This window comes from Ambystoma mexicanum, chromosome 10 (genome assembly GCF_040938575.1).
Source record: "Ambystoma mexicanum isolate Mex_15411 chromosome 10, UKY_AmexF1_1, whole genome shotgun sequence".
NCBI classification, from domain to species: Eukaryota; Metazoa; Chordata; class Amphibia; order Caudata; family Ambystomatidae; genus Ambystoma; species Ambystoma mexicanum.
In genome coordinates this window covers 1,451,748,442-1,451,766,602 of record NC_090932.1, presented here as the reverse complement: position 1 = coordinate 1,451,766,602, position 18,161 = coordinate 1,451,748,442, and the positions used below count along the sequence as shown (strand labels likewise).

The window sequence follows — 18,161 nt, the reverse complement described above, 5'->3', positions numbered from 1 at the left end:
AAGTAATCAAACTCTGCCTAGAGCAGAAGTGAAAAATAAAATCAACGGTATATAGTCATTCCATCGACAGCCAATGCATCTAATGCCATACCATCTAAAAAAAAAAAAGCATCTAAAAAAAGCATCTAATGCATTTTTTGTCATTTTATTTTTTTAATGGGGGGTCCCCCCTCCAACTCTCCTTTTTTATCCTTTAAAACCCATTTTTATTAAACTAAACCCTTTACCATCTAAAAAAAAAATGCATTAGATGCATTTTTTTAGATGCTTTTTTTTAGATGGTTTGGCTGTCGATGCTTTAATTGTGTCATGATCACTGCTTCCAAGGAGTCAGGACCAGCCCAACGTCCTTGGAAGCAGGCCCCTAACCTTAATCCTAGGCACCAGCCGGTCCCCACTGGGACCTTTTGGACCTTGTCCTGGCGCCGGTGGCGCCAGGCTCTTCAATGCCATCGGTCCCGGCACTGGAAGCGCCGGGCTCATAATCTATATGAAGATGCTTGGGTGGACTTACCTGCAGCAGACCATGCTGCTTACTTACCAGCTGCATAGGAATCCTCAGTAAGCCAGAACTACTTTCTTACCTGGGTGGGGCAAGCTCCACTCCCTGGATACAACACTGGAACTCTTCTGGAACAGGAACTCTTTTCTTACCTAGGCGGGGCCGTGGAGGAGGACGCCTCAGCACTCCAAGGCTATTTAAACCACACCCGATTGATGAAACGTGCTTCGCGTTATTCTGCATCTGCAGCAGAACGCTCACCGAGTCTGTTCCAGCTTTTCTTCTATCCGGGCCCGAACCTGCAAGAACAATACTTACCATCCCCGCATCCAGTCTTCAGCAGCACCTGCAAAATAAGAAACTACAGGTTAGCACGGCAACCTTCATACGAAGCGCATTACTCACCTGATCCATCGGCAGCGACCATTTCATCACGCTGCATCTCCGCCTGTGAAAACAAAGGCATAGTTATTTCTTACCGGCACTCTGGGTCTCCAACGCTGCAATCCGGACCTGAAAGACAAAAGGAGAGACATTAGACAGGTATTTACTTACGCCCATCGCGCTCGCCATAATAGGACGCCTGCAAATACTCCGGCGTTTTCCAGCATCTCTTCAGCACGAACCCGCAGCTGCAAGAGAAAAGAAACAGTTAGAGCGCTTGCATTTACTCGCGCATTTCCAAGCGCTTCATTCCCATTCCAAGGCTCTGGCTCCAGCTTCGGCTCCCTTCACACCATCTTCTGTCTCCAGAGCCCTGCAAAACAAATAGGAGAAAGCATTATACCAAACCCTGATCTACATAAAAGTGCCCTCGCACCTAAAGACTTTAAGGACAAAAGGTGTCCGGAAACTCACCGCTCGTGCAGTTAACGGCGGTAGCGATCCTCTGATGTTAAGAGGCCTACGTTTTACCCAGTGAAGGAACTGGCAACGGCACCCTGCACCAGACGCAGATGGAGAGCCCAGCATTCACCTATCTAAGGTGAGCACGTTGACCTGGGGGATTCTACGGGGAAGCTGGGAATAGAGAGAGAGAGAGTCACTCAACTGCCCAGATCATTAACCCCCATATTCTCTCACCTGCAGAAATCTCACCCTTCGAGTTCGACACACAGTGCGAAGAGGCTCAGCCCCAGAAGCCAACCGAGTCCTGCACATCACCTTTCGAGTCACAGACACCTTCCTGCCTAGACCAGCGCCTCCGTGGGAATCAGGTGAGCGTTACAAATTGTCGATGCAATGACTGGATACCAAATAAAATGCCTTAGACAGTCTTATGGAAGATGGCTGAAAATCCATAGATTGAAAGCATATATCAGAGAAAATCGGGCACTCTTTAATCACATCATTAAAAAGATACTGGTGAAATTTGGAGAACCCTAAATGGAACAGGAGCGAAGCAGCCGACTTTGCAAAGCTGCTGTGTGTCTGAGAAACAATGGGTAGACTACCGAATCACAACAATTAAAGCAGATGTGGGTTGTGTGGCACCATGTGATCCGGATGGTGTCTCAAACCGAAGCTACAAAGAAAATCCGGTTTTGTGGGCTGACATATTATTTAGGTTGTTCTCACAGATTGTGGAGGGTTTTATTTGTCTGAGTTCTTGGAAGAGTGCTTTGATTGTGCCAATTTTTAAGAGAGTGGACAGAGCTAGGCCAGATAATTATCGACCTATTGCTCTTATAGACTCCTCGTCAAAGGTTTTTGGATAGTTATTGCTTACAGACCTTAATGCTTGGGCTGAGACAAATAGAATACTAAGCCCACTGCAAACACGGTTTCGGAAAGGGGTCGGGACTGATACCAGTGCTCTAGCCCCAAGTGCCTGTGTCTCTGACATATGTGGCCAGTTTGGAATATCCGTGTATATAGCAGTGATTGATCTCGAGGCAGCCTTCGATAACATCAACATCAATAAATTGTGGATCAAATTAATAAAGTGGAAAATCAATAGGAGCCTCTTGCGATTGCTTCAGCTATTATTCTCAGGAAACTTAGTCAAGGTGAGGCTGAACAATCAGGGAAATATATCTAGTACAATCCCTATTGCAAAAGGAGTCCGGCAAGGGTGTTTTAGCTCCTACATTCTGGGTAGAAAGTAAAGACTGGGAAAGCTATTCTCTGAAATGGAAAGACCTAAGAGTATATATTTTGGCATACGCAGACAATCTGGTTCTAATATATTACACACAGGCAGGTTTACAGCGATCCTTGGAGGGAGTGGATAGATACCTCTGAAAAAATAATTTGACGATTAACCCAGCGAAATCTTTCATAATGACCTTTACAAAAAACAATTCAAAGGCCTTCACGTGGAAACTGAATGAAATGCAGGTTGCCAAGGTTGAAACAATGAAATATCTGGGTTTTCCAGTATTCTCCAGATGTTCTTCTGCTATTCAAAGGAGAAAAATGAAGGAAAAGGGCCTGCTGTGTACATCCTTGATGAATGTTTTGAGATTTAAATGGTGTATGTTTTCCTTACTAACTTTAATTGAATTGTACAAGTTATAGGTGACAGCCATGCTTCTATATGGGTGTGAGATATCATTCAAAAACTGAAAATGTTTGGATTCACTTGAAGGTAAGATCTGGAGGGAAACGGTGGGGTGCTCGAAATCTACCCCAATTAGTATAATTCGCCTTGAGTTAGGTACAGTATCGTTGTGGGGCCAACATATGAAGTGTAGCCTATCACTCTTGTATAAATTAAAATTGGCAGAGCAACAAAGCCTGGGCTCGTACTTGTATGAATGTCTAACAAATTGATTGAATTCAAATCCCTTTTTGAGGAAAATTAATCATCCTTGTATAGTGTTTGAAGAACTGACAGCGATTAAATCAAATGACAAGAGCTGGCAGTGGGGATAAGAGCACAGATGTGACGGACCTAGAAAGACTGAAGCTGTATAGGGGCGAACAATTACTTTATATCCCTAAGTCAACCCCAAGAATTTACATACAAAAATTTCCATCACAAAAGTTTAGGTACTTATACTTTACATTTCGGTTAAAGTACTACCGACGTTGGAAGTAATTGGACCCAAAATGAAATTACCAAGGACTCTGTGTGGTTTTAGACCCTGTAGTTATGTAGAAATGGAAACCCTGCTTCATTTAGTGCAGGGTTGTACTGCATTTGGGTATGACAGGATCAGATTATTGGGCCCTTTTATTCACTCGACAGATCAAGTTCTGACATCGTTGTTGTGGAACAGGTTAATGAGCACTTCAAACCAAGCCCCGATTTTAGCATTGAGTAAGCTATTAGAAATAATGTTTTTGAAATAGAAACTGATCGTACAACAGGGGGAGAATGATTGGCGAAGGTGTTGGGACCAAGGCTAGGTAAAATGACTCTGTATTGTTTTTATGAATTTTGTATTCTCTTAAAATTGTTCATACATTTTGTTAACATAAGTAATGTGTAAGGAAATGGAGTGTAAAAAGTTTCAATGTAAACTGAAAACACTTATTTTCTTAATAAAAGTACTTTTGCAATTAGAAAAATGCAGCCTGCAACTTGGCAGAGACAAATAATCTTTCTTGCAGAAACAACTATACTACCTAGGATAATCCATCTCAAAGGAAGGCTTACACCCAGAAAAAAGCCTAGTAAATAGAACAGCAGAGCTCCACACCATAGAGATTGTGACTAGTCGATTTTGCGGTACTATGCAAAGTTAGTGAAGGACTTCACTATCACCACCAAATAAGCAGACTCCTCTGAGGGGTGTGAAAAGGCTTTCACAAATGTCAGAGAAGCAATAGTTTAGGCACTGCTGCTGCACCCTTTTGATTCCAAATTACAGACAATAGTGTCCATGGATGCCAGTTCTTATAGGCTAAGAGCTACCTTTATGCAGACACCTCGACCAACCACCAGGAACATAGCATTTGCATTCAAGTCAATCAATGAGTCAGAAAGATCTTCATAATCAAGTGGGGAATGCTGGCTTTCACATGGGTAGCCACGGATTTCTGGGCATACCTTTCGACATCAAACAGACCATAAGCCTTTGGTCAATATCCTAGTTCTGACAAGTGCAGGAAACCCCACGCCCTAACTTGCCAGGTTAGTGTCTATTTTACACGAGTTCAATTTCACACTTTAATGCATACTAGGATCGCAAAACTGACAGGCAGAGTTCTAGTCTAGATTACCAGTGAAAGTGTGCCCTATCTCACAGATGAGAGTGAGCATGTTTGCAAGCATACAAGATGTTCCCGAACAGACACAAGAGGCCCTATCGCCCCTATCGCAAGAGACCTGGGAGCAGCCAATTGAAAGCAATAGCATCCTGAAAACGGTAACAGGCTTTGTGGAAAAAAACTTCACAAGGAATAGAACCATTCTGCACAGTGGCCAATGAGTTGCAAAACACTGGAAATGAGTTTCTGATGACCTCTAAATTGGTACCTCTGTCCTTAGCAAGAGCAGCTCTAAGTAGACTAGCTCACAACAGTCACCTGGGAAAGACCATCACAAAGAGATGGCTGAGAGAGCATTAATGGTGGCCTGGCATGGACCAGGACGTGGACCACGTTGTTGAGACATGCCAAGTCTTGATATATATGGGGTAAGATCCCTCTTTTTTTGTATGGGGGGCTTATGTCATGAGGGTATGTAACATTTCATAGAACACAGGGTCATAGGCTATACTAGAGAGATGTATTGGTTATAACAACCACATTCTAAGTCACGACTATTACTAACCCCACAGTGCAAAAATTCTAATTGCAAATTGTATATTATATGAATGTGAAATATGATATATCTTGTGTAACAATCCCAGAAGTAATGGGCTTGAAAATACCCATGTATGTATAACGGTCTCAATAGGCCTTTTTATGCCACACCAGATAATAAAATGTGTTAAATGCGCAAATGTATTTTTGGTGCTCTCTAAATTAAGTACAAATCTAATTATATGATCAGTTACTCTTGTGCTATAAACACTACCGGCCAGTGCCAAACAGGCGGGGTAGCCTATGTCCCGACATGCCAAGTCTGCCATGAGAGTGACCAACGAACAGCACCATTACAGAATGTGGAGTGGGAAGTTAAAGTGTGGAAGAAGATAGTCATTGAGTTCATTGGACCCAATGAGTACATGGAATGTGAAGGGAGGAGAGCACACATAGTGGGGAACGAAGAGGAGTTGCTTGCACACAAAGACTAAAACTGACAAGATGCACATCCAATGAATGAAAAGGAAGCATTATTCTTTATTTCTGAGTGACTAGCTTTATTAAAAGGATGTTTGTATACGCGTTCACCGTGCCCACACGACAACTGGCCAGTAGCAGCCAGCCCTAAGCCCCCATGCGCTCAGGCACTTGGCTCTGTCATTTCGGCTTGACAGATTTTTACGGGCAATTACGACCTTCCAAATCCCGTGTTATCGCTTCATTTACTGCCTATCTCTATATCTTTGCAGCTCGTATGAAGTCTTCTTTGAAAGCTGAGGTTTAAAAACAATATTGGTACCTATCGATCTTATTGTTGGAATGTTCAGAGTGCAGGCCATAACTACTGGTATTGACTGCATTCTGCCTTGAAAAGCAGACAACGACAAAGCAATGTCCAGGCAAGATGTCTTTCAACAAGACACTTTCTCTATAGGAAACCATGTTTTTGATTTATTTTAGAGAACCTGGTTACTTTTACACGACCCCAAGTGCATACTCATGTTAAACCCTCTCCAGATTAACGAAGTCTGCAATTTAAATGCTTAATTTAGGAAGACAACCGTGTTATTTAAATAAAGATATAACACATTTAATTTACCGAGTTTGTCAATTTACTTTATTATTAGACTAACGTTTTTCACTTCACCACCAAAACATGATTTGCTTGTACCACTATGTGCTAATAGCCTTATATACCCGAAGCGGTCATTATCGCTTTGGATAATGACCCTTATTATGGCCTTCGTCGTCCCGTGATAATGACACCGTCCCCCCAACCCCCTGGTCGGTCTATAAGGCTACACTATTTCTGAAGCTAGTGAAACTGTACAGACAAAGCCATCTCTCCATTGAGATCAGCAATGTAATCTCTTGTGTTTTGCATTGTGTGTTAGTAGCTAATTGGAACACTTTTGTACACTCTCTTTAATGTTACAGCTGGTCATGGAGAAATCACATTTGAGAATGTTCGTGTGTCTAAAGAAAACGTGCTGCTCGGATGTGGCAGAGGTTTTGAAATAGCACAAGGAAGGTTGGGTCCAGGGAGGATACACCACTGCATGAGACTTATTGGGTTTTCAGAGAGATCCTTGCAGCTTATGAAGGAAAGAGTACGTATTTTTTAAATTATTTTTCATGTATCTGTGTGGCTTTTTCTACTAAAATAGTGTGTGAAATACTGATTATGTATTGGCTGCAAGTCTAGTAAAAACACGTAATCACCTTGTGCCTTATATGAATGAACGATATAACCCCTGGTAATAGGCAAGGCTACTCTTTAGCACTTCGTGCCCCCCAATATTTTTACTGGCTGGGTCAGGCAGAGGCTCCAGCTGGTGGGAGACTTTGCCTAACACTACACTGTTGATGTAAGGCAAGTATTTGGGGCCACAGCACAGTGACCTGCACTATGCTAATTTGGCGCCTGGAAACACTTGTGTATAGGCGCCATACAAATGTCCAATAAAAAATCTAATAATGTGGCCCCGCCTTCCTGCTCTGTATGCTGGTTTGGCATTATGGAGCCTGTGGCGTACAAGTGTATTCCGACTGTTTTAAAATTGGACCAAATCCGAGTTTATCTAAAAGTGAGCAGATTTTTCTCTGATGTGGAAATACCTGCCTGTCTCGCCGTTACCTAGGGTAACTGTTCCTTCCAACGGGGTTGGTGAAAGTGGCCAGGCAGTAGGGAAAACTGTCTGCTCATCTCGTCTCTTTCCTACAGGGGTCAGAGTGTACACAAAAAAGTAGGGGAACGATGTTCCCACTGTCCGGCCCCCTTCCTAAGCCTGCCCACCCAGAACCCATAATCACCCCCCCCCCAATTCAAACCACGTACGCTATGTTTAAAACAGTGCTGTCAATGGGATCTATGTAATTACTGCGCCCAAATTATTGCAACCTCCTAAAATGACTATTTTTATTTCTACCCACCTGTTCCCCCATATATATGCGGAGGACCATCTACAAGCTCCCAACATGTATTAAATACTATACCCACCCACACCCATATATATATATGGGGTGCAAAGGGTGTCGAAATGTTAAATGACATTTTGGGGGTCGCAGTACATGTATGATCCCCTGTCAATGATGATGAAGAAAACAAGAAAATGCATTGAAATGTCTACCATTACCCACACAGCATGTAGCCTGCCTTTCCCATTCACCCACCCATTCGCTCCTCTTACATGACTTGCCCATGATTATAGAGATGGACAGACAACCCCACTACCGCCACCCCTGCATTACCCACAAAGATCCCTGCCCTATAGCTATTCAAAAGCAGATTGTTGCTGAGCTGGACTTTAAAGGGCCTTGGAACTAGCACTCGATTCAAATGAATGCACCCAGCGTCTGAGAGATGTAACAGCGGATCTTTACGACAGCGGCTCAGGTTCATTTCCAATGCAGGGAGACAGTTATACAAAAAAAAAAAACAAAGGGGGCCTACTCTGCCGTCCTGGAACGGTGTTCCAGATAACATATATAGTAAGGGAACGATGATGGATAAAGAAGAAAAGTAAGGGAAGGCTCGTGCCCTTTAGTTCCCTCCCACTTTGACATCTGTTTCAGTATTTATGGTTGTTAGGAAGAATTCTCATAAATGTGCCAATTCCTCCCACCTTAGAGCCCTCCAGCTCTTTTGCTAAACTTTGTGACTTTGAACTTTTTTATTCTGTTTGTTTTTGGTGTTTAATTCCTTTGGTTATGGAGTTTAAACAACTCCATAGGCCTCATCTTTTCATTTGTGTCACACAGCACCCTCAGTGCAGTGGCACAGAGAATCCTTTTGAGGCTTTTCCAAGGTTTAAATACCTTCTCTGGGATAAACTGTTTCCCAGAGTAAGCAAAGTGAAATTGACTTTCTCCAGCATGGGGTCTGGCATGGATTCACATGCTCATGAATATTCCCCGTCGTCAGGCCGGGAATCCTCGGTAAAGAAAAAAATCAATATCAGTTTCGTTTCTGATCTGTCTTTCTTAGTAGTAACCAATCACTGATCTCTGGGTCATACTGCCCCCAGCCAATGACTGCCCTCTACCTAAGCCCCTCCCCTGGCAGCCATCCTCAGATTTTTGGGAGTCCTTGTGTTTTAGCTCTCGAGCTTTTACTGCGTTTTCGCGCTTTTACAGGAGAATTTTCTCATTTTTTCGGTTAATCGAGCCTCAAGCTCCACCGTTTCTATTTCCGATAACAGGGACCCGTTTCGGAATTCTTCAACGCCCCTCAAGGGTGAAGTTTTCGTCGAGTTACGCTTCTTGGAGGATTCCAGAAGATCTGTGGCCTACCTCAACGGACATGGCCCAGGACAAGGGAAGCTCGACGCCCGGATCCAAGCTGTTCAGGAGCTGCCCAGGATGCAGATTGCAAAATGTTTTCAAGGACGACGAGCATTCGAGATGTCTCTACTACCTTCATGAGGACAAGACGCACGTGGAGAAGGACTGTGCGTTCTGCAAGAACCTATCGGAACGGACCAAGCAAGATCGTTGTTCCCGCCTCGCCGCTTGGCTGGAGAAGGGCACAGCAGGTGAGAAGGTGAAGAAAAAGTCTGAGCAGTCTTCTAAGTCCTGTGAGGGCACCCCAGCGACGGGGGCCCAACAGAAGGCCAAGCACCGCGAGTCCGCAGGCACCGGGAGCGCCGAAAGTTCGGGCTCCTCGGCTGCCAGGCAGGGCGCAACTTCCCCGGCACAATCAACCACGAGCTAGCGCTCTGGTTCGGGGAAGAGGAAGCCCGAGAACCCGGGTAAGCTTCTGGAGAGGCCCCAGTCGATCTCGAAGGGAGCCGAGGGGGAGCGAGGCGATGACCCTCCCCCCAAAGCGAAGGCCCAGGACGCACCTAAGGTGGTGAGGGCCTTGATCCACCCGGCAAAGGCCTCTATCAAGGTTGTCGCAGCGGCCCTGGCCAAGCCGGCAGAGGCTACGCCAGTGGAGGCGGCCTCAGGCCCAGAGTTTCCTTGCCGCCACAGAGGGAATCCTCTTTCCAGACCATCGTTAAGACCCCCGTGAAGACCCTGGCGGAAAAAGAGGGGGGGGGGGCGGTGGCCATTACGGACTCTGATTCAGCCTCCGAGGAGGATCCGGTGGAAACCGTGAAAGGCCTCAACAAGAGGTTCATAGGCCTCAACGAGAGGTTCGAGAAGGTTCGATCCCAGGGGACGGTTCCCGCTGATGTGATCGAAGATAGCGACGATGGCGACGACGAGGGCCCAGTGGAGCAGCCATCCCGTCCGTCGCAGCCATTACCCGAGCCCCAGGATAGCTCGGCGGCCATTTTGTTGACGATCCAATCCTTATGTACTGAGATAAGGACGAGGTTACCACGTACCCCGACGGAGGATCCAGAACCAGGCCCGTCGGGAAGCCCTCCGAACAAGCGGAGGAGAGTCCACCCCGCTCCGCCATTCGTACCTGCGAGGCTTGTGGACCCCTCATCCCCCTCGCCGGATCCTATAGAGGATACGGCGACGGATACAGGGACGGACGACGGCGCCAATGACACAACGGACATCCCGTCATCACCCCCCCTCCCTCGGGCTTCTCCGCCCGACGAAATTGGCTCTTTTCACGCCATGATAACCAGAGCATCCGAGCTCTTCCAGCTCTGCCCTGAGGAACAGAAAAAGGAAGGGTGTCTTTACCAACGACGAGAGGCCAAGAGAAAGACCGTCCTCGCGGTGCCGTTGCTCGACGACATCTGGGACGAGGAGCTGGCTATCCTCAAGAACCCTTCCACGACAACCGCCAAGAGGGACAGGTACGAGAAAAAGTACTGGGTCCCCGATGCCGCCCCCTTGTGCCTCAGGGCCCAGCCCACACCGGACTCTGTCGTCTCGGCAGCGGCCAAGAAGAAAGCAGCGGGTGCGGTGGCTTCAACTTCCACTTCCCCGCCGGACAGCGAGGGCAAGAAGTTGGACTCGATGGGATGACGAGTCATCTCGGCGGCGACGACAATTAAGGCGGCCAATGCCTTAGCGATTGTGGCCCGTTACGACAGGGAGCTTTGGTTCAAGATAGCTCCTCTGCTAGACTTCCTACCGGACGACAAGAGGGCGGAGGCCCTACAGATTCTGCAGGAAGGAGAGGTAGCGTCGGATCACGCCATAACGGTGGCAACGGACATTGCCGATACCGGGTTTCGCCAACTGGGCAACAGGGTTTGCCTCCGACGAGGATGGCTCAAGACGACGGACTTTCGCCAGGACGTCCAGACCAGAGTTTTGGACATGCCGTTCGACAGCCTCAACCTGTTTGGAAAGACGGTGGATGAGTCCCTCCAGGCCATCAAGAGAGACACGGAAACAGCCCATGCCCTAGGAGTCCTTCAGCAACGGCGGCCCTTTCGGAGCTCTGGAGGCAGACAGGGAGCCTCCAAGGGATCCAGCGGCGGCTTTTCTACTTACCGCCAGGCGGCCCGCTCCTCGTCCCAGGAGGCCTACAGAGGCCACGGCAAGCAAGGAGGGTCTCGCCGCCGTCGGCAAGGAGGCCAAGGCGGCAAGGCCTCTTCCAAGCAGGACTGAACTGGCCGTTGCGTTGGGCCCCCACCCATGCACCCCGGTGGGAGGCCGGCTGACGAAGTTCGTCGGTGTGTGGAGACCATCTCCACCGACCGTTGGGTGCTCGACACCCTCACCCGCGGACACTCGCTGGAATTTCAAAAGAAGTGTCCTCGCATTCCTCCCGTGGCCAGGAAGGAGAATCACATCCCTCAACTGCTGTTGGAGGTAAGGGCGATGCTCAGGAAGGGGTCCATCAAGCTCGTCCCCAAGAGACTCCGGGGCTCCGGAGTATACTGAAGATACTTCCTCGTCCAAAAGAAGACAGGCGGTTGGCACCCCATCCTGGACCTGCGTCTGTTGAACAAGTACATCAAGGCACAGAAATTCAGGATGGTCACCCTCCAGCACGTGCTGGCACAGCTGGAGGAGGGCGACTTCCTATCGTCACTGGACCTGGAGGATGCCTACTTCCACATCCCCATTCCATAAGGTCACAGAAAGTTCCTCAGCTTCGTAGTCCAGGGGCGTCACTACCCATTCAGAGCCCTGCTGTTCGGATTAAAGTCGGCACCCAGGGTGTTCACCAAGTGCCTCGCACCAGTGGCGGTGCGGCTGCGCCTGCATGGAATCCACGTCTACCCCTACCTGGACGACTGGCTAATCCGTGCAAGGTCAAGAGAACTCGCCGTCGAACACACAGCGAGGACCGTCCGCCTGCTCACGGAGCTGGGATTCGCCATCAACTACCCGAAATCCCATCTGGTCCCGTCGCAGGTGGCACTGTTTCTGGGAGCGAAGCTCGATACAGTGAAGTGCTTGGCATCTCCGTTGGAAGAAAGGACGAAGGCCATTTTGGGCAAGGTGCAGCGCCTGTAAGCCACGGAGGTGGCCAGAGTGAGGTCCATCAAATCCCTCCTCGGGATGATGTCCTTGTGTATCTACCTTATGCCCCTTTGCAGACTTCGAATGCGTCCGCTACAAGAGTTCCTCGATGCCCGCTGCATTAAAGCGGTGGGCTGCTTCGGAGACAGGATCCCGCTCGACGAGGAGTTCCGTCGGGCGATTCTATGGTGGGGTGCCCATGCGCACCTCTCGGCAGGCATGGACTTTCCAGACGGTAATGACAGACGCCTCCATGGAGGGATGGGGGGCCCACACCGGAGATCTCCACGCAAGAGGCCTTTGGCTCCCGGAGGAGAGGTCTCTTCACATCAACATCCTGGAGCTACGAGCCGTGTTCTGGGCGCTCAAATCGTGCCTTCCGTCCCTCAAGGACAAAGTGGTGAGGATCTTCACCGACAACACCACCACGATGTTCTACATCCGGAAGCAGGGAGGCACCAGATCCCCAGCCCTATCCAAGGAGTCCCAGGATCTGTGGCACTGGGCCGTCGCCCAGGGGATGTTTCTGGTTCCCTTCCACCTGGCAGGAATAAAAAACACCATTGCCAACTCACTCAGCACTCGTGCCACGAGTGGGAACTACGCCAGGACCAGGTGGATCGGCTCTTTCAACGATGGGGCAAACCCCAGATCGACCTGTTCACGACGGCGACGAACTCCAAGTGCCAGAGGTTCGCCAGCAGGTTCGCCCAGCCGAGGAGCATGGGTGATGCTTTCTCGTTCCCTTGGGACGGCCTGTTCCTGAACGCGTTCCCTCCGTTGCCGTTGCTGCTCCGTCTCATCAACCAGCTCAAGAGGTCCAGGTGCAGGATGATCCTCGTCGCACCGGCGTGGCCGAGACAGATCTGGATCCCGGACCTTCTGGACTTGTCAGCGTCCCCACCTATCAAGCTTGCGACGGACCTTCTCTCCAGAGAAGGAGGCGCCATTCTCCATCACGACCCGTTGTCGCTGAACTTGCAGGCTTGGCTCCTGCAGCACTAGAGTTTGGAGGATACGATATCCCAGCTGACTGCAGAGAGGTTCTTGCAAAAGCCAGGGTGTCCTCAAGTCTCAAATGTTATGGACATAAGTGGAAGAGGTTAACTGTCTGGTGCCGTGCACAGAAGATTAACCCTCTGCGGATTACGGCCCCTTAAGTATTGCCGTACCTACTGTCGCTGGCCAAAGCTGGACTGGCTCACGCCTCCATCAAAATACATCTGGCTGCCATTTCCCGATACACCAGAACTACAGGACGGGCGTCCTTGTGGTCTCATCGCCTGGTGAATGTATTTATGAAGGGACTATTCTGATTGTTCCCGCCGGTGAAGGCCTCTGCCCCGGCGTGGGAGCTCAACGTGGTGCTGACCAGGCTCATGGGGGGGCCCCAATCGAGCCTGCGCCGTTGAAGTTCTTGTCGTGGAAGACAGCATTTTTTGTGGCCATCACCTCCGCACGACGAGTGGGAGATATCCAGGCCCCATCTTGCAAGCCTCCATACTTGACTTTCCACAATACGAGGGTGGTGCTGAGGACGCACCCCTCCTTTATGCCCACGGTGCCGTTGGACTTCTACCTCAACGAGCCCTTGGTGTTGCCAGTTTTCTTCCCGTCGCCTTCGTCTCCGGCCGAGAGGACTTTGCACTCGGTGGATGTGGCTAGAGCGCTGAAGTTCTACGTGGACCGCACAAAGAGTTTTCAGAAGACATAACAGCTGTTTGTGAACTTTGGACCTGTGAATCAAGGGAAGGCTCTCTCGAAGGCTTCCATTTCCAGATGGCTCTCCGGCTGCATCATGCACTGTCACCGGTTGGCAAACCGACCGCTGCCCGGCCGTCCGAGAGCCCATTCGACCAGAGCGATCGCTTCTACCACAGCGTTCCTGTCTGGTGTGCCCCTGCTGGACATCTGCAGGGCTGCTACGTGGAGGTCGACGCACACCTTCACAAGATTCTACTGCGTCGATCAGGCCTCCAGGGAGGAGTCCAGGGTCGGCCAAGCAGTGCTGCGCAACCTGTTCGCTTAAGGTGAGCCTGGTGAGGAGGTAAGAGATGCTTAATGTTCAGTTGTTGTATTGCTTAATGTTGAGCCTGTTGCCACCTCCCGTGGTTGTGCATGTGTATACTGCCATGTATTCTTATATTCATGAGCATGTGAATCCATGCCAGACCCCATGCTGGAGAAGGAACAAGTTACTTACTTGTAACTGTTGTTCCCCAGCATGGGTCTGGCATGGATCCACATGCGACCCTCCCTCCTTCCCCTCTGCGGCTCTTCACTATGTCATACTGCCACTTTACATGCTACCAAATCTGAGGATTGGTGCCAGCGGAGGGGCTTAGGTAGAGGGCAGTCATTGGCTGGAGGCAGTATGACCCAGAGATCAGTGATTGGTTACTACTAAGAAAGACAGATCAGAAACGAAACTGATACTGATTTTTTTCTTTACCGAGGATTCCCGGCCTGACGACGGGGAATATTCATGAGCATGTGAATCCATGCCAGACCCATGCTGGAGAACAACAGTTACAGGTAAGTAACTTGTTCCTTACTAGTCTTTTTAAATTTCTAGACCCAGCACACCCTATCTTACAATAGAGTGCTGGAGGGGTTACTTAGTAGTCTCTGTGTCGAGATACTCATGTAGCAGTCAAATGCTACCCTTTCCTCTCAGAATGGCTGGTGGCAGTGGTTTTGCAATGAACTACCATGATTTATCCCGACCGCGAGCGCCGGTAGCGTTAAATCGCGGGAGCCATGTTTTTCAAGATGGCGTCTGAGCTCCCCCCTCCCCCCCAGTCTTCTTTTTTCACCATTTCCTTTCGGAAAGGTCCTTCTAGAGTTTGTCTCTGCGCGCCAAACTAGGTTCCTTCACTTTTGGCGGGCTTCAGGAGTGAAGACTGCCTCTAGCACCCGAGTGTCTGGAGTGGGCAGGAAGTGAGGGATGTGCCCGAAACTCCCTGTGCTTAGTCTCCTAGGATACCCAAATGCACTCTGTGGTGATTGGCTGGCTGACTGTCCAGCAAGGACAGCCACCCTCCTGGGTGAGTGACAGCTAAGCTGGAATGAATGGGAGAGAACTGAATAAAAGGTGAGTCTCTTGGCTTGGAAGGCCGATTCGACCACTGGAACGAAAGAACCGAATACAAGCTTGAAGAGGACGGCTGTTGCAACTCCTGGATCTTTGGTTTGCCCAGTGAAGCCCTGCTGCAGGTCCGAATCGCCAAGTTCATCTCGACAAGAGAAGGCATGCTAGGACGACTTCTCCCTATGAGTAGGTGGGACCAATCAATTCGACACTAAGCCACCTGGATACCAATCTCTGTGCTGGTTATATTTTCCTCAGAGTCCTGCAGGAAAACCGAATAACCAGGGAGAGGGACACCAGCTTGTGTGCTTGACTACAGCTACCGGAATTGAAGATTTGGCAGTTGCCAGCTTTTTGACCAGTCTCAGTGCAGTGCACGAGTCCTCCGACGTCCTCCCTCTTGTCCCCGCGACTGAGGCCCAGGAACAGCAAGATCTGCAGGAACTGCCAGGAACAGAGGTCATCAACTGCATCTTTTTCTTCATTTGTAAAGGTACTGTAAAATCCGACTGAGAGTACTTACCTCTCGCAGTGAAAGTGCTTGAAACTTTCCCAACTCACAGGCCTAATCAGCTTGTGACCCAACAAATGATTCTTCTTGCTACAAACTATTCCTAAGAACTTTTGCAGAAACTTTTCCGTGTATCTACCAGAACTGCTTTATCCTATCCAAGACTTTAGCCCATTGACTTTGGCCAAGCCTGTTGAATTGAATTGACGCTTCTGGTGAATTCTAAATATTTGCACTGTCTAAGAAGAACTGTAACCTTTCATGTTCTAACAATCTTTGCCTTTTACTCCTCTTGAAAAGTATTTCTGAAATAATGTTGAAGTGTATTTGTGTGTGATATATAATTGCCTCCAACTTATGAATATTTCATAACTGACAGATAAATAATTTAATAAGTATTTATCAAACATACCTTGAGTGTAAGAGTTTACTTGAACACTTGTGATTGTAGACCTCTGTGTAACATCATTACTGCTCACATTCCCCTCTTGAGATGAGCCTGGCTGCTCAGCTCTGCTACCAAAACTGTGTAGTACAGACTTATACCAAAGGTTGGTTTTGCTTACACCTGTAGTCCTAGTAGTGTATAGTGGTCCCAAAGGGTACTGCATACACACTTTGCCTAACAATGGTATACACAGCTTTCCTTTCCAGTCGCCAGCTCACTATAAATATTTCTGTTACTCAAGCCACGTTCACATTTCTCCAGTTGGCTCTCTTTTATAATTCTGTTAAGATTTAATTATTGGGAATTTAGGGTGTTAAATCACGCCGAGTGCCGCCACATAAATAGTGTTCACATATCACCTAGCAGTAATGCTGAACTGCCAGAAAATATGCAGTTTATTATAATGAGAACACTGGAAATAGCTTTCTGGTGTATTTGTTGTCTGTGAGTACTGGCTGGGTGCTAGATATCAGAGTTACACAGTTGGTAACTTGCTTCCTGCAACTGTCAGTCTTGTGTGCTCATCTCTGTGGGCGGTGCCACACCACGTTGCGGTTTACATCATCTAAAAAGGATTGGCTGAGTGATAGATGGCACACTTACACAGTTGTAGCAGTGGCAGCCTGGCAGCACCCCTACCTGCGGATTAGTGCACACTGATTCCAAGACATCAAGTGCTATCGAGGTACCTCCTTTTGTTTGCTACCCGGGTAATTAATCTGGATGCCCACTTTTTGGCTCCATTTTGAGATTTAGCTTTGATCATGCCATACAATTTACATAGCATTAAAGAGCCGGATAACAATCTACCACTCTCAGAACCTAGCATTTTAATTGAGGCATTGGGGCTTGAAACACGAACCAGTACTTGTGTGCCTGAGAAGAACAGAGGCACTATAAGAGCATGTTTTGGCCCAGCTGTCACTACTAATATGCCTTCTGGCAATAAAGGCGCCCTGGATGCCACTAATGGGTTATGCGTTAACAGTGCAGTACCCATAGACAACAACTCATTGCCCATTTGTGCTACAGTTTGCAACCAGAGAGCGACACGTGTGATTGCACCGCACAAGAAGTGTGCTCATCATTCACAGCTGCTTTCTGTGATGATAGAAAGCAACTTTTCAGAAGATCCAGACTCAAACAAATTGAATTCTAGTTGGCTGCTACTCCCAATGTAGAACAAATTATGGAAGTTTCCTTTAGCACTCCTGTGGATTCAAGAGATCTTACGTTCCAAAGGTTAACTAGTTCTCTCAAGGCTGTGCTGGAGATTTGCACAAACTTACAACTTCAGTATAAAAATCAAACACAGAAATTGGACTACACTGATTAACTAATTAAGAACAACTACAGTGTGCTGTTTCGTTGACCAACTGTTGATCCTCTAACAACCTTTTTAACTCATATATGTACTGTTACAAAATTATTAGTAAGCCCCGCCCACTGAGTCAGACATTTTGCATTTATTTGGGGCACGTGCACATTCCGAAGTGCGCTTGCAGAAGGTGCTGTTTCGCTGTTGGCTGTGCTGTGATGATGCTCGTCTTCTTGTAATGCGCAGTAATACGCCATATGCTCAGCCTGACAAACTCTGGAAAGCAAGGTAGCTGCTGGTAACCGTTGTCAGGGCTCGCTGTATTGATTGTTGGGGGTTGCTTGCAATCCCCGGCGCTGTCCGTAAGCCCCGGATCCCAAAGGACTCACTCACACACGTCCTCTCGGTTCGGGCTTCCCGGTCGCTCTGACGCGGCTGGGAAACGCCCCGTTTATTTATGCTGCTATGTCATCGGGCGGCGCCACACTCCTCCTTTTTCGGCAGGACAAACAACAAGCACTCAAAATCTACATACTGCAAACCAAAACATACTACACCTATAAAATGTCAAATGCCCCTTTATTAACATCCACCCGGGTCCCCTTATTTAACAGTTCTCATCGTCAGGATGATCAGACAAATGTCCCAAGACGTAGTCGCTGAGGTGAGCAGGTTTCCCTCGCCCAGCCCTCTGGGGGTACCTCCCAC

General features: G+C 48.2%; 1 protein-coding gene across 3 annotated transcripts in view; it reads left to right on the top strand.

Moving 5' to 3' along the window:
• The window catches only part of ACAD10 (acyl-CoA dehydrogenase family member 10), a 2,051,508-nt gene that overhangs the window by 1,470,988 nt on the left and 562,359 nt on the right, over positions 1–18,161 (top strand). For all 3 annotated transcript variants that reach the window (XM_069619514.1, XM_069619513.1, XM_069619515.1), the window contains one exon: positions 6,638–6,810. In XM_069619514.1, the coding sequence (XP_069475615.1) occupies positions 6,638–6,810 (173 nt within the window). The remainder of the gene's footprint in view (positions 1–6,637; positions 6,811–18,161) is intronic.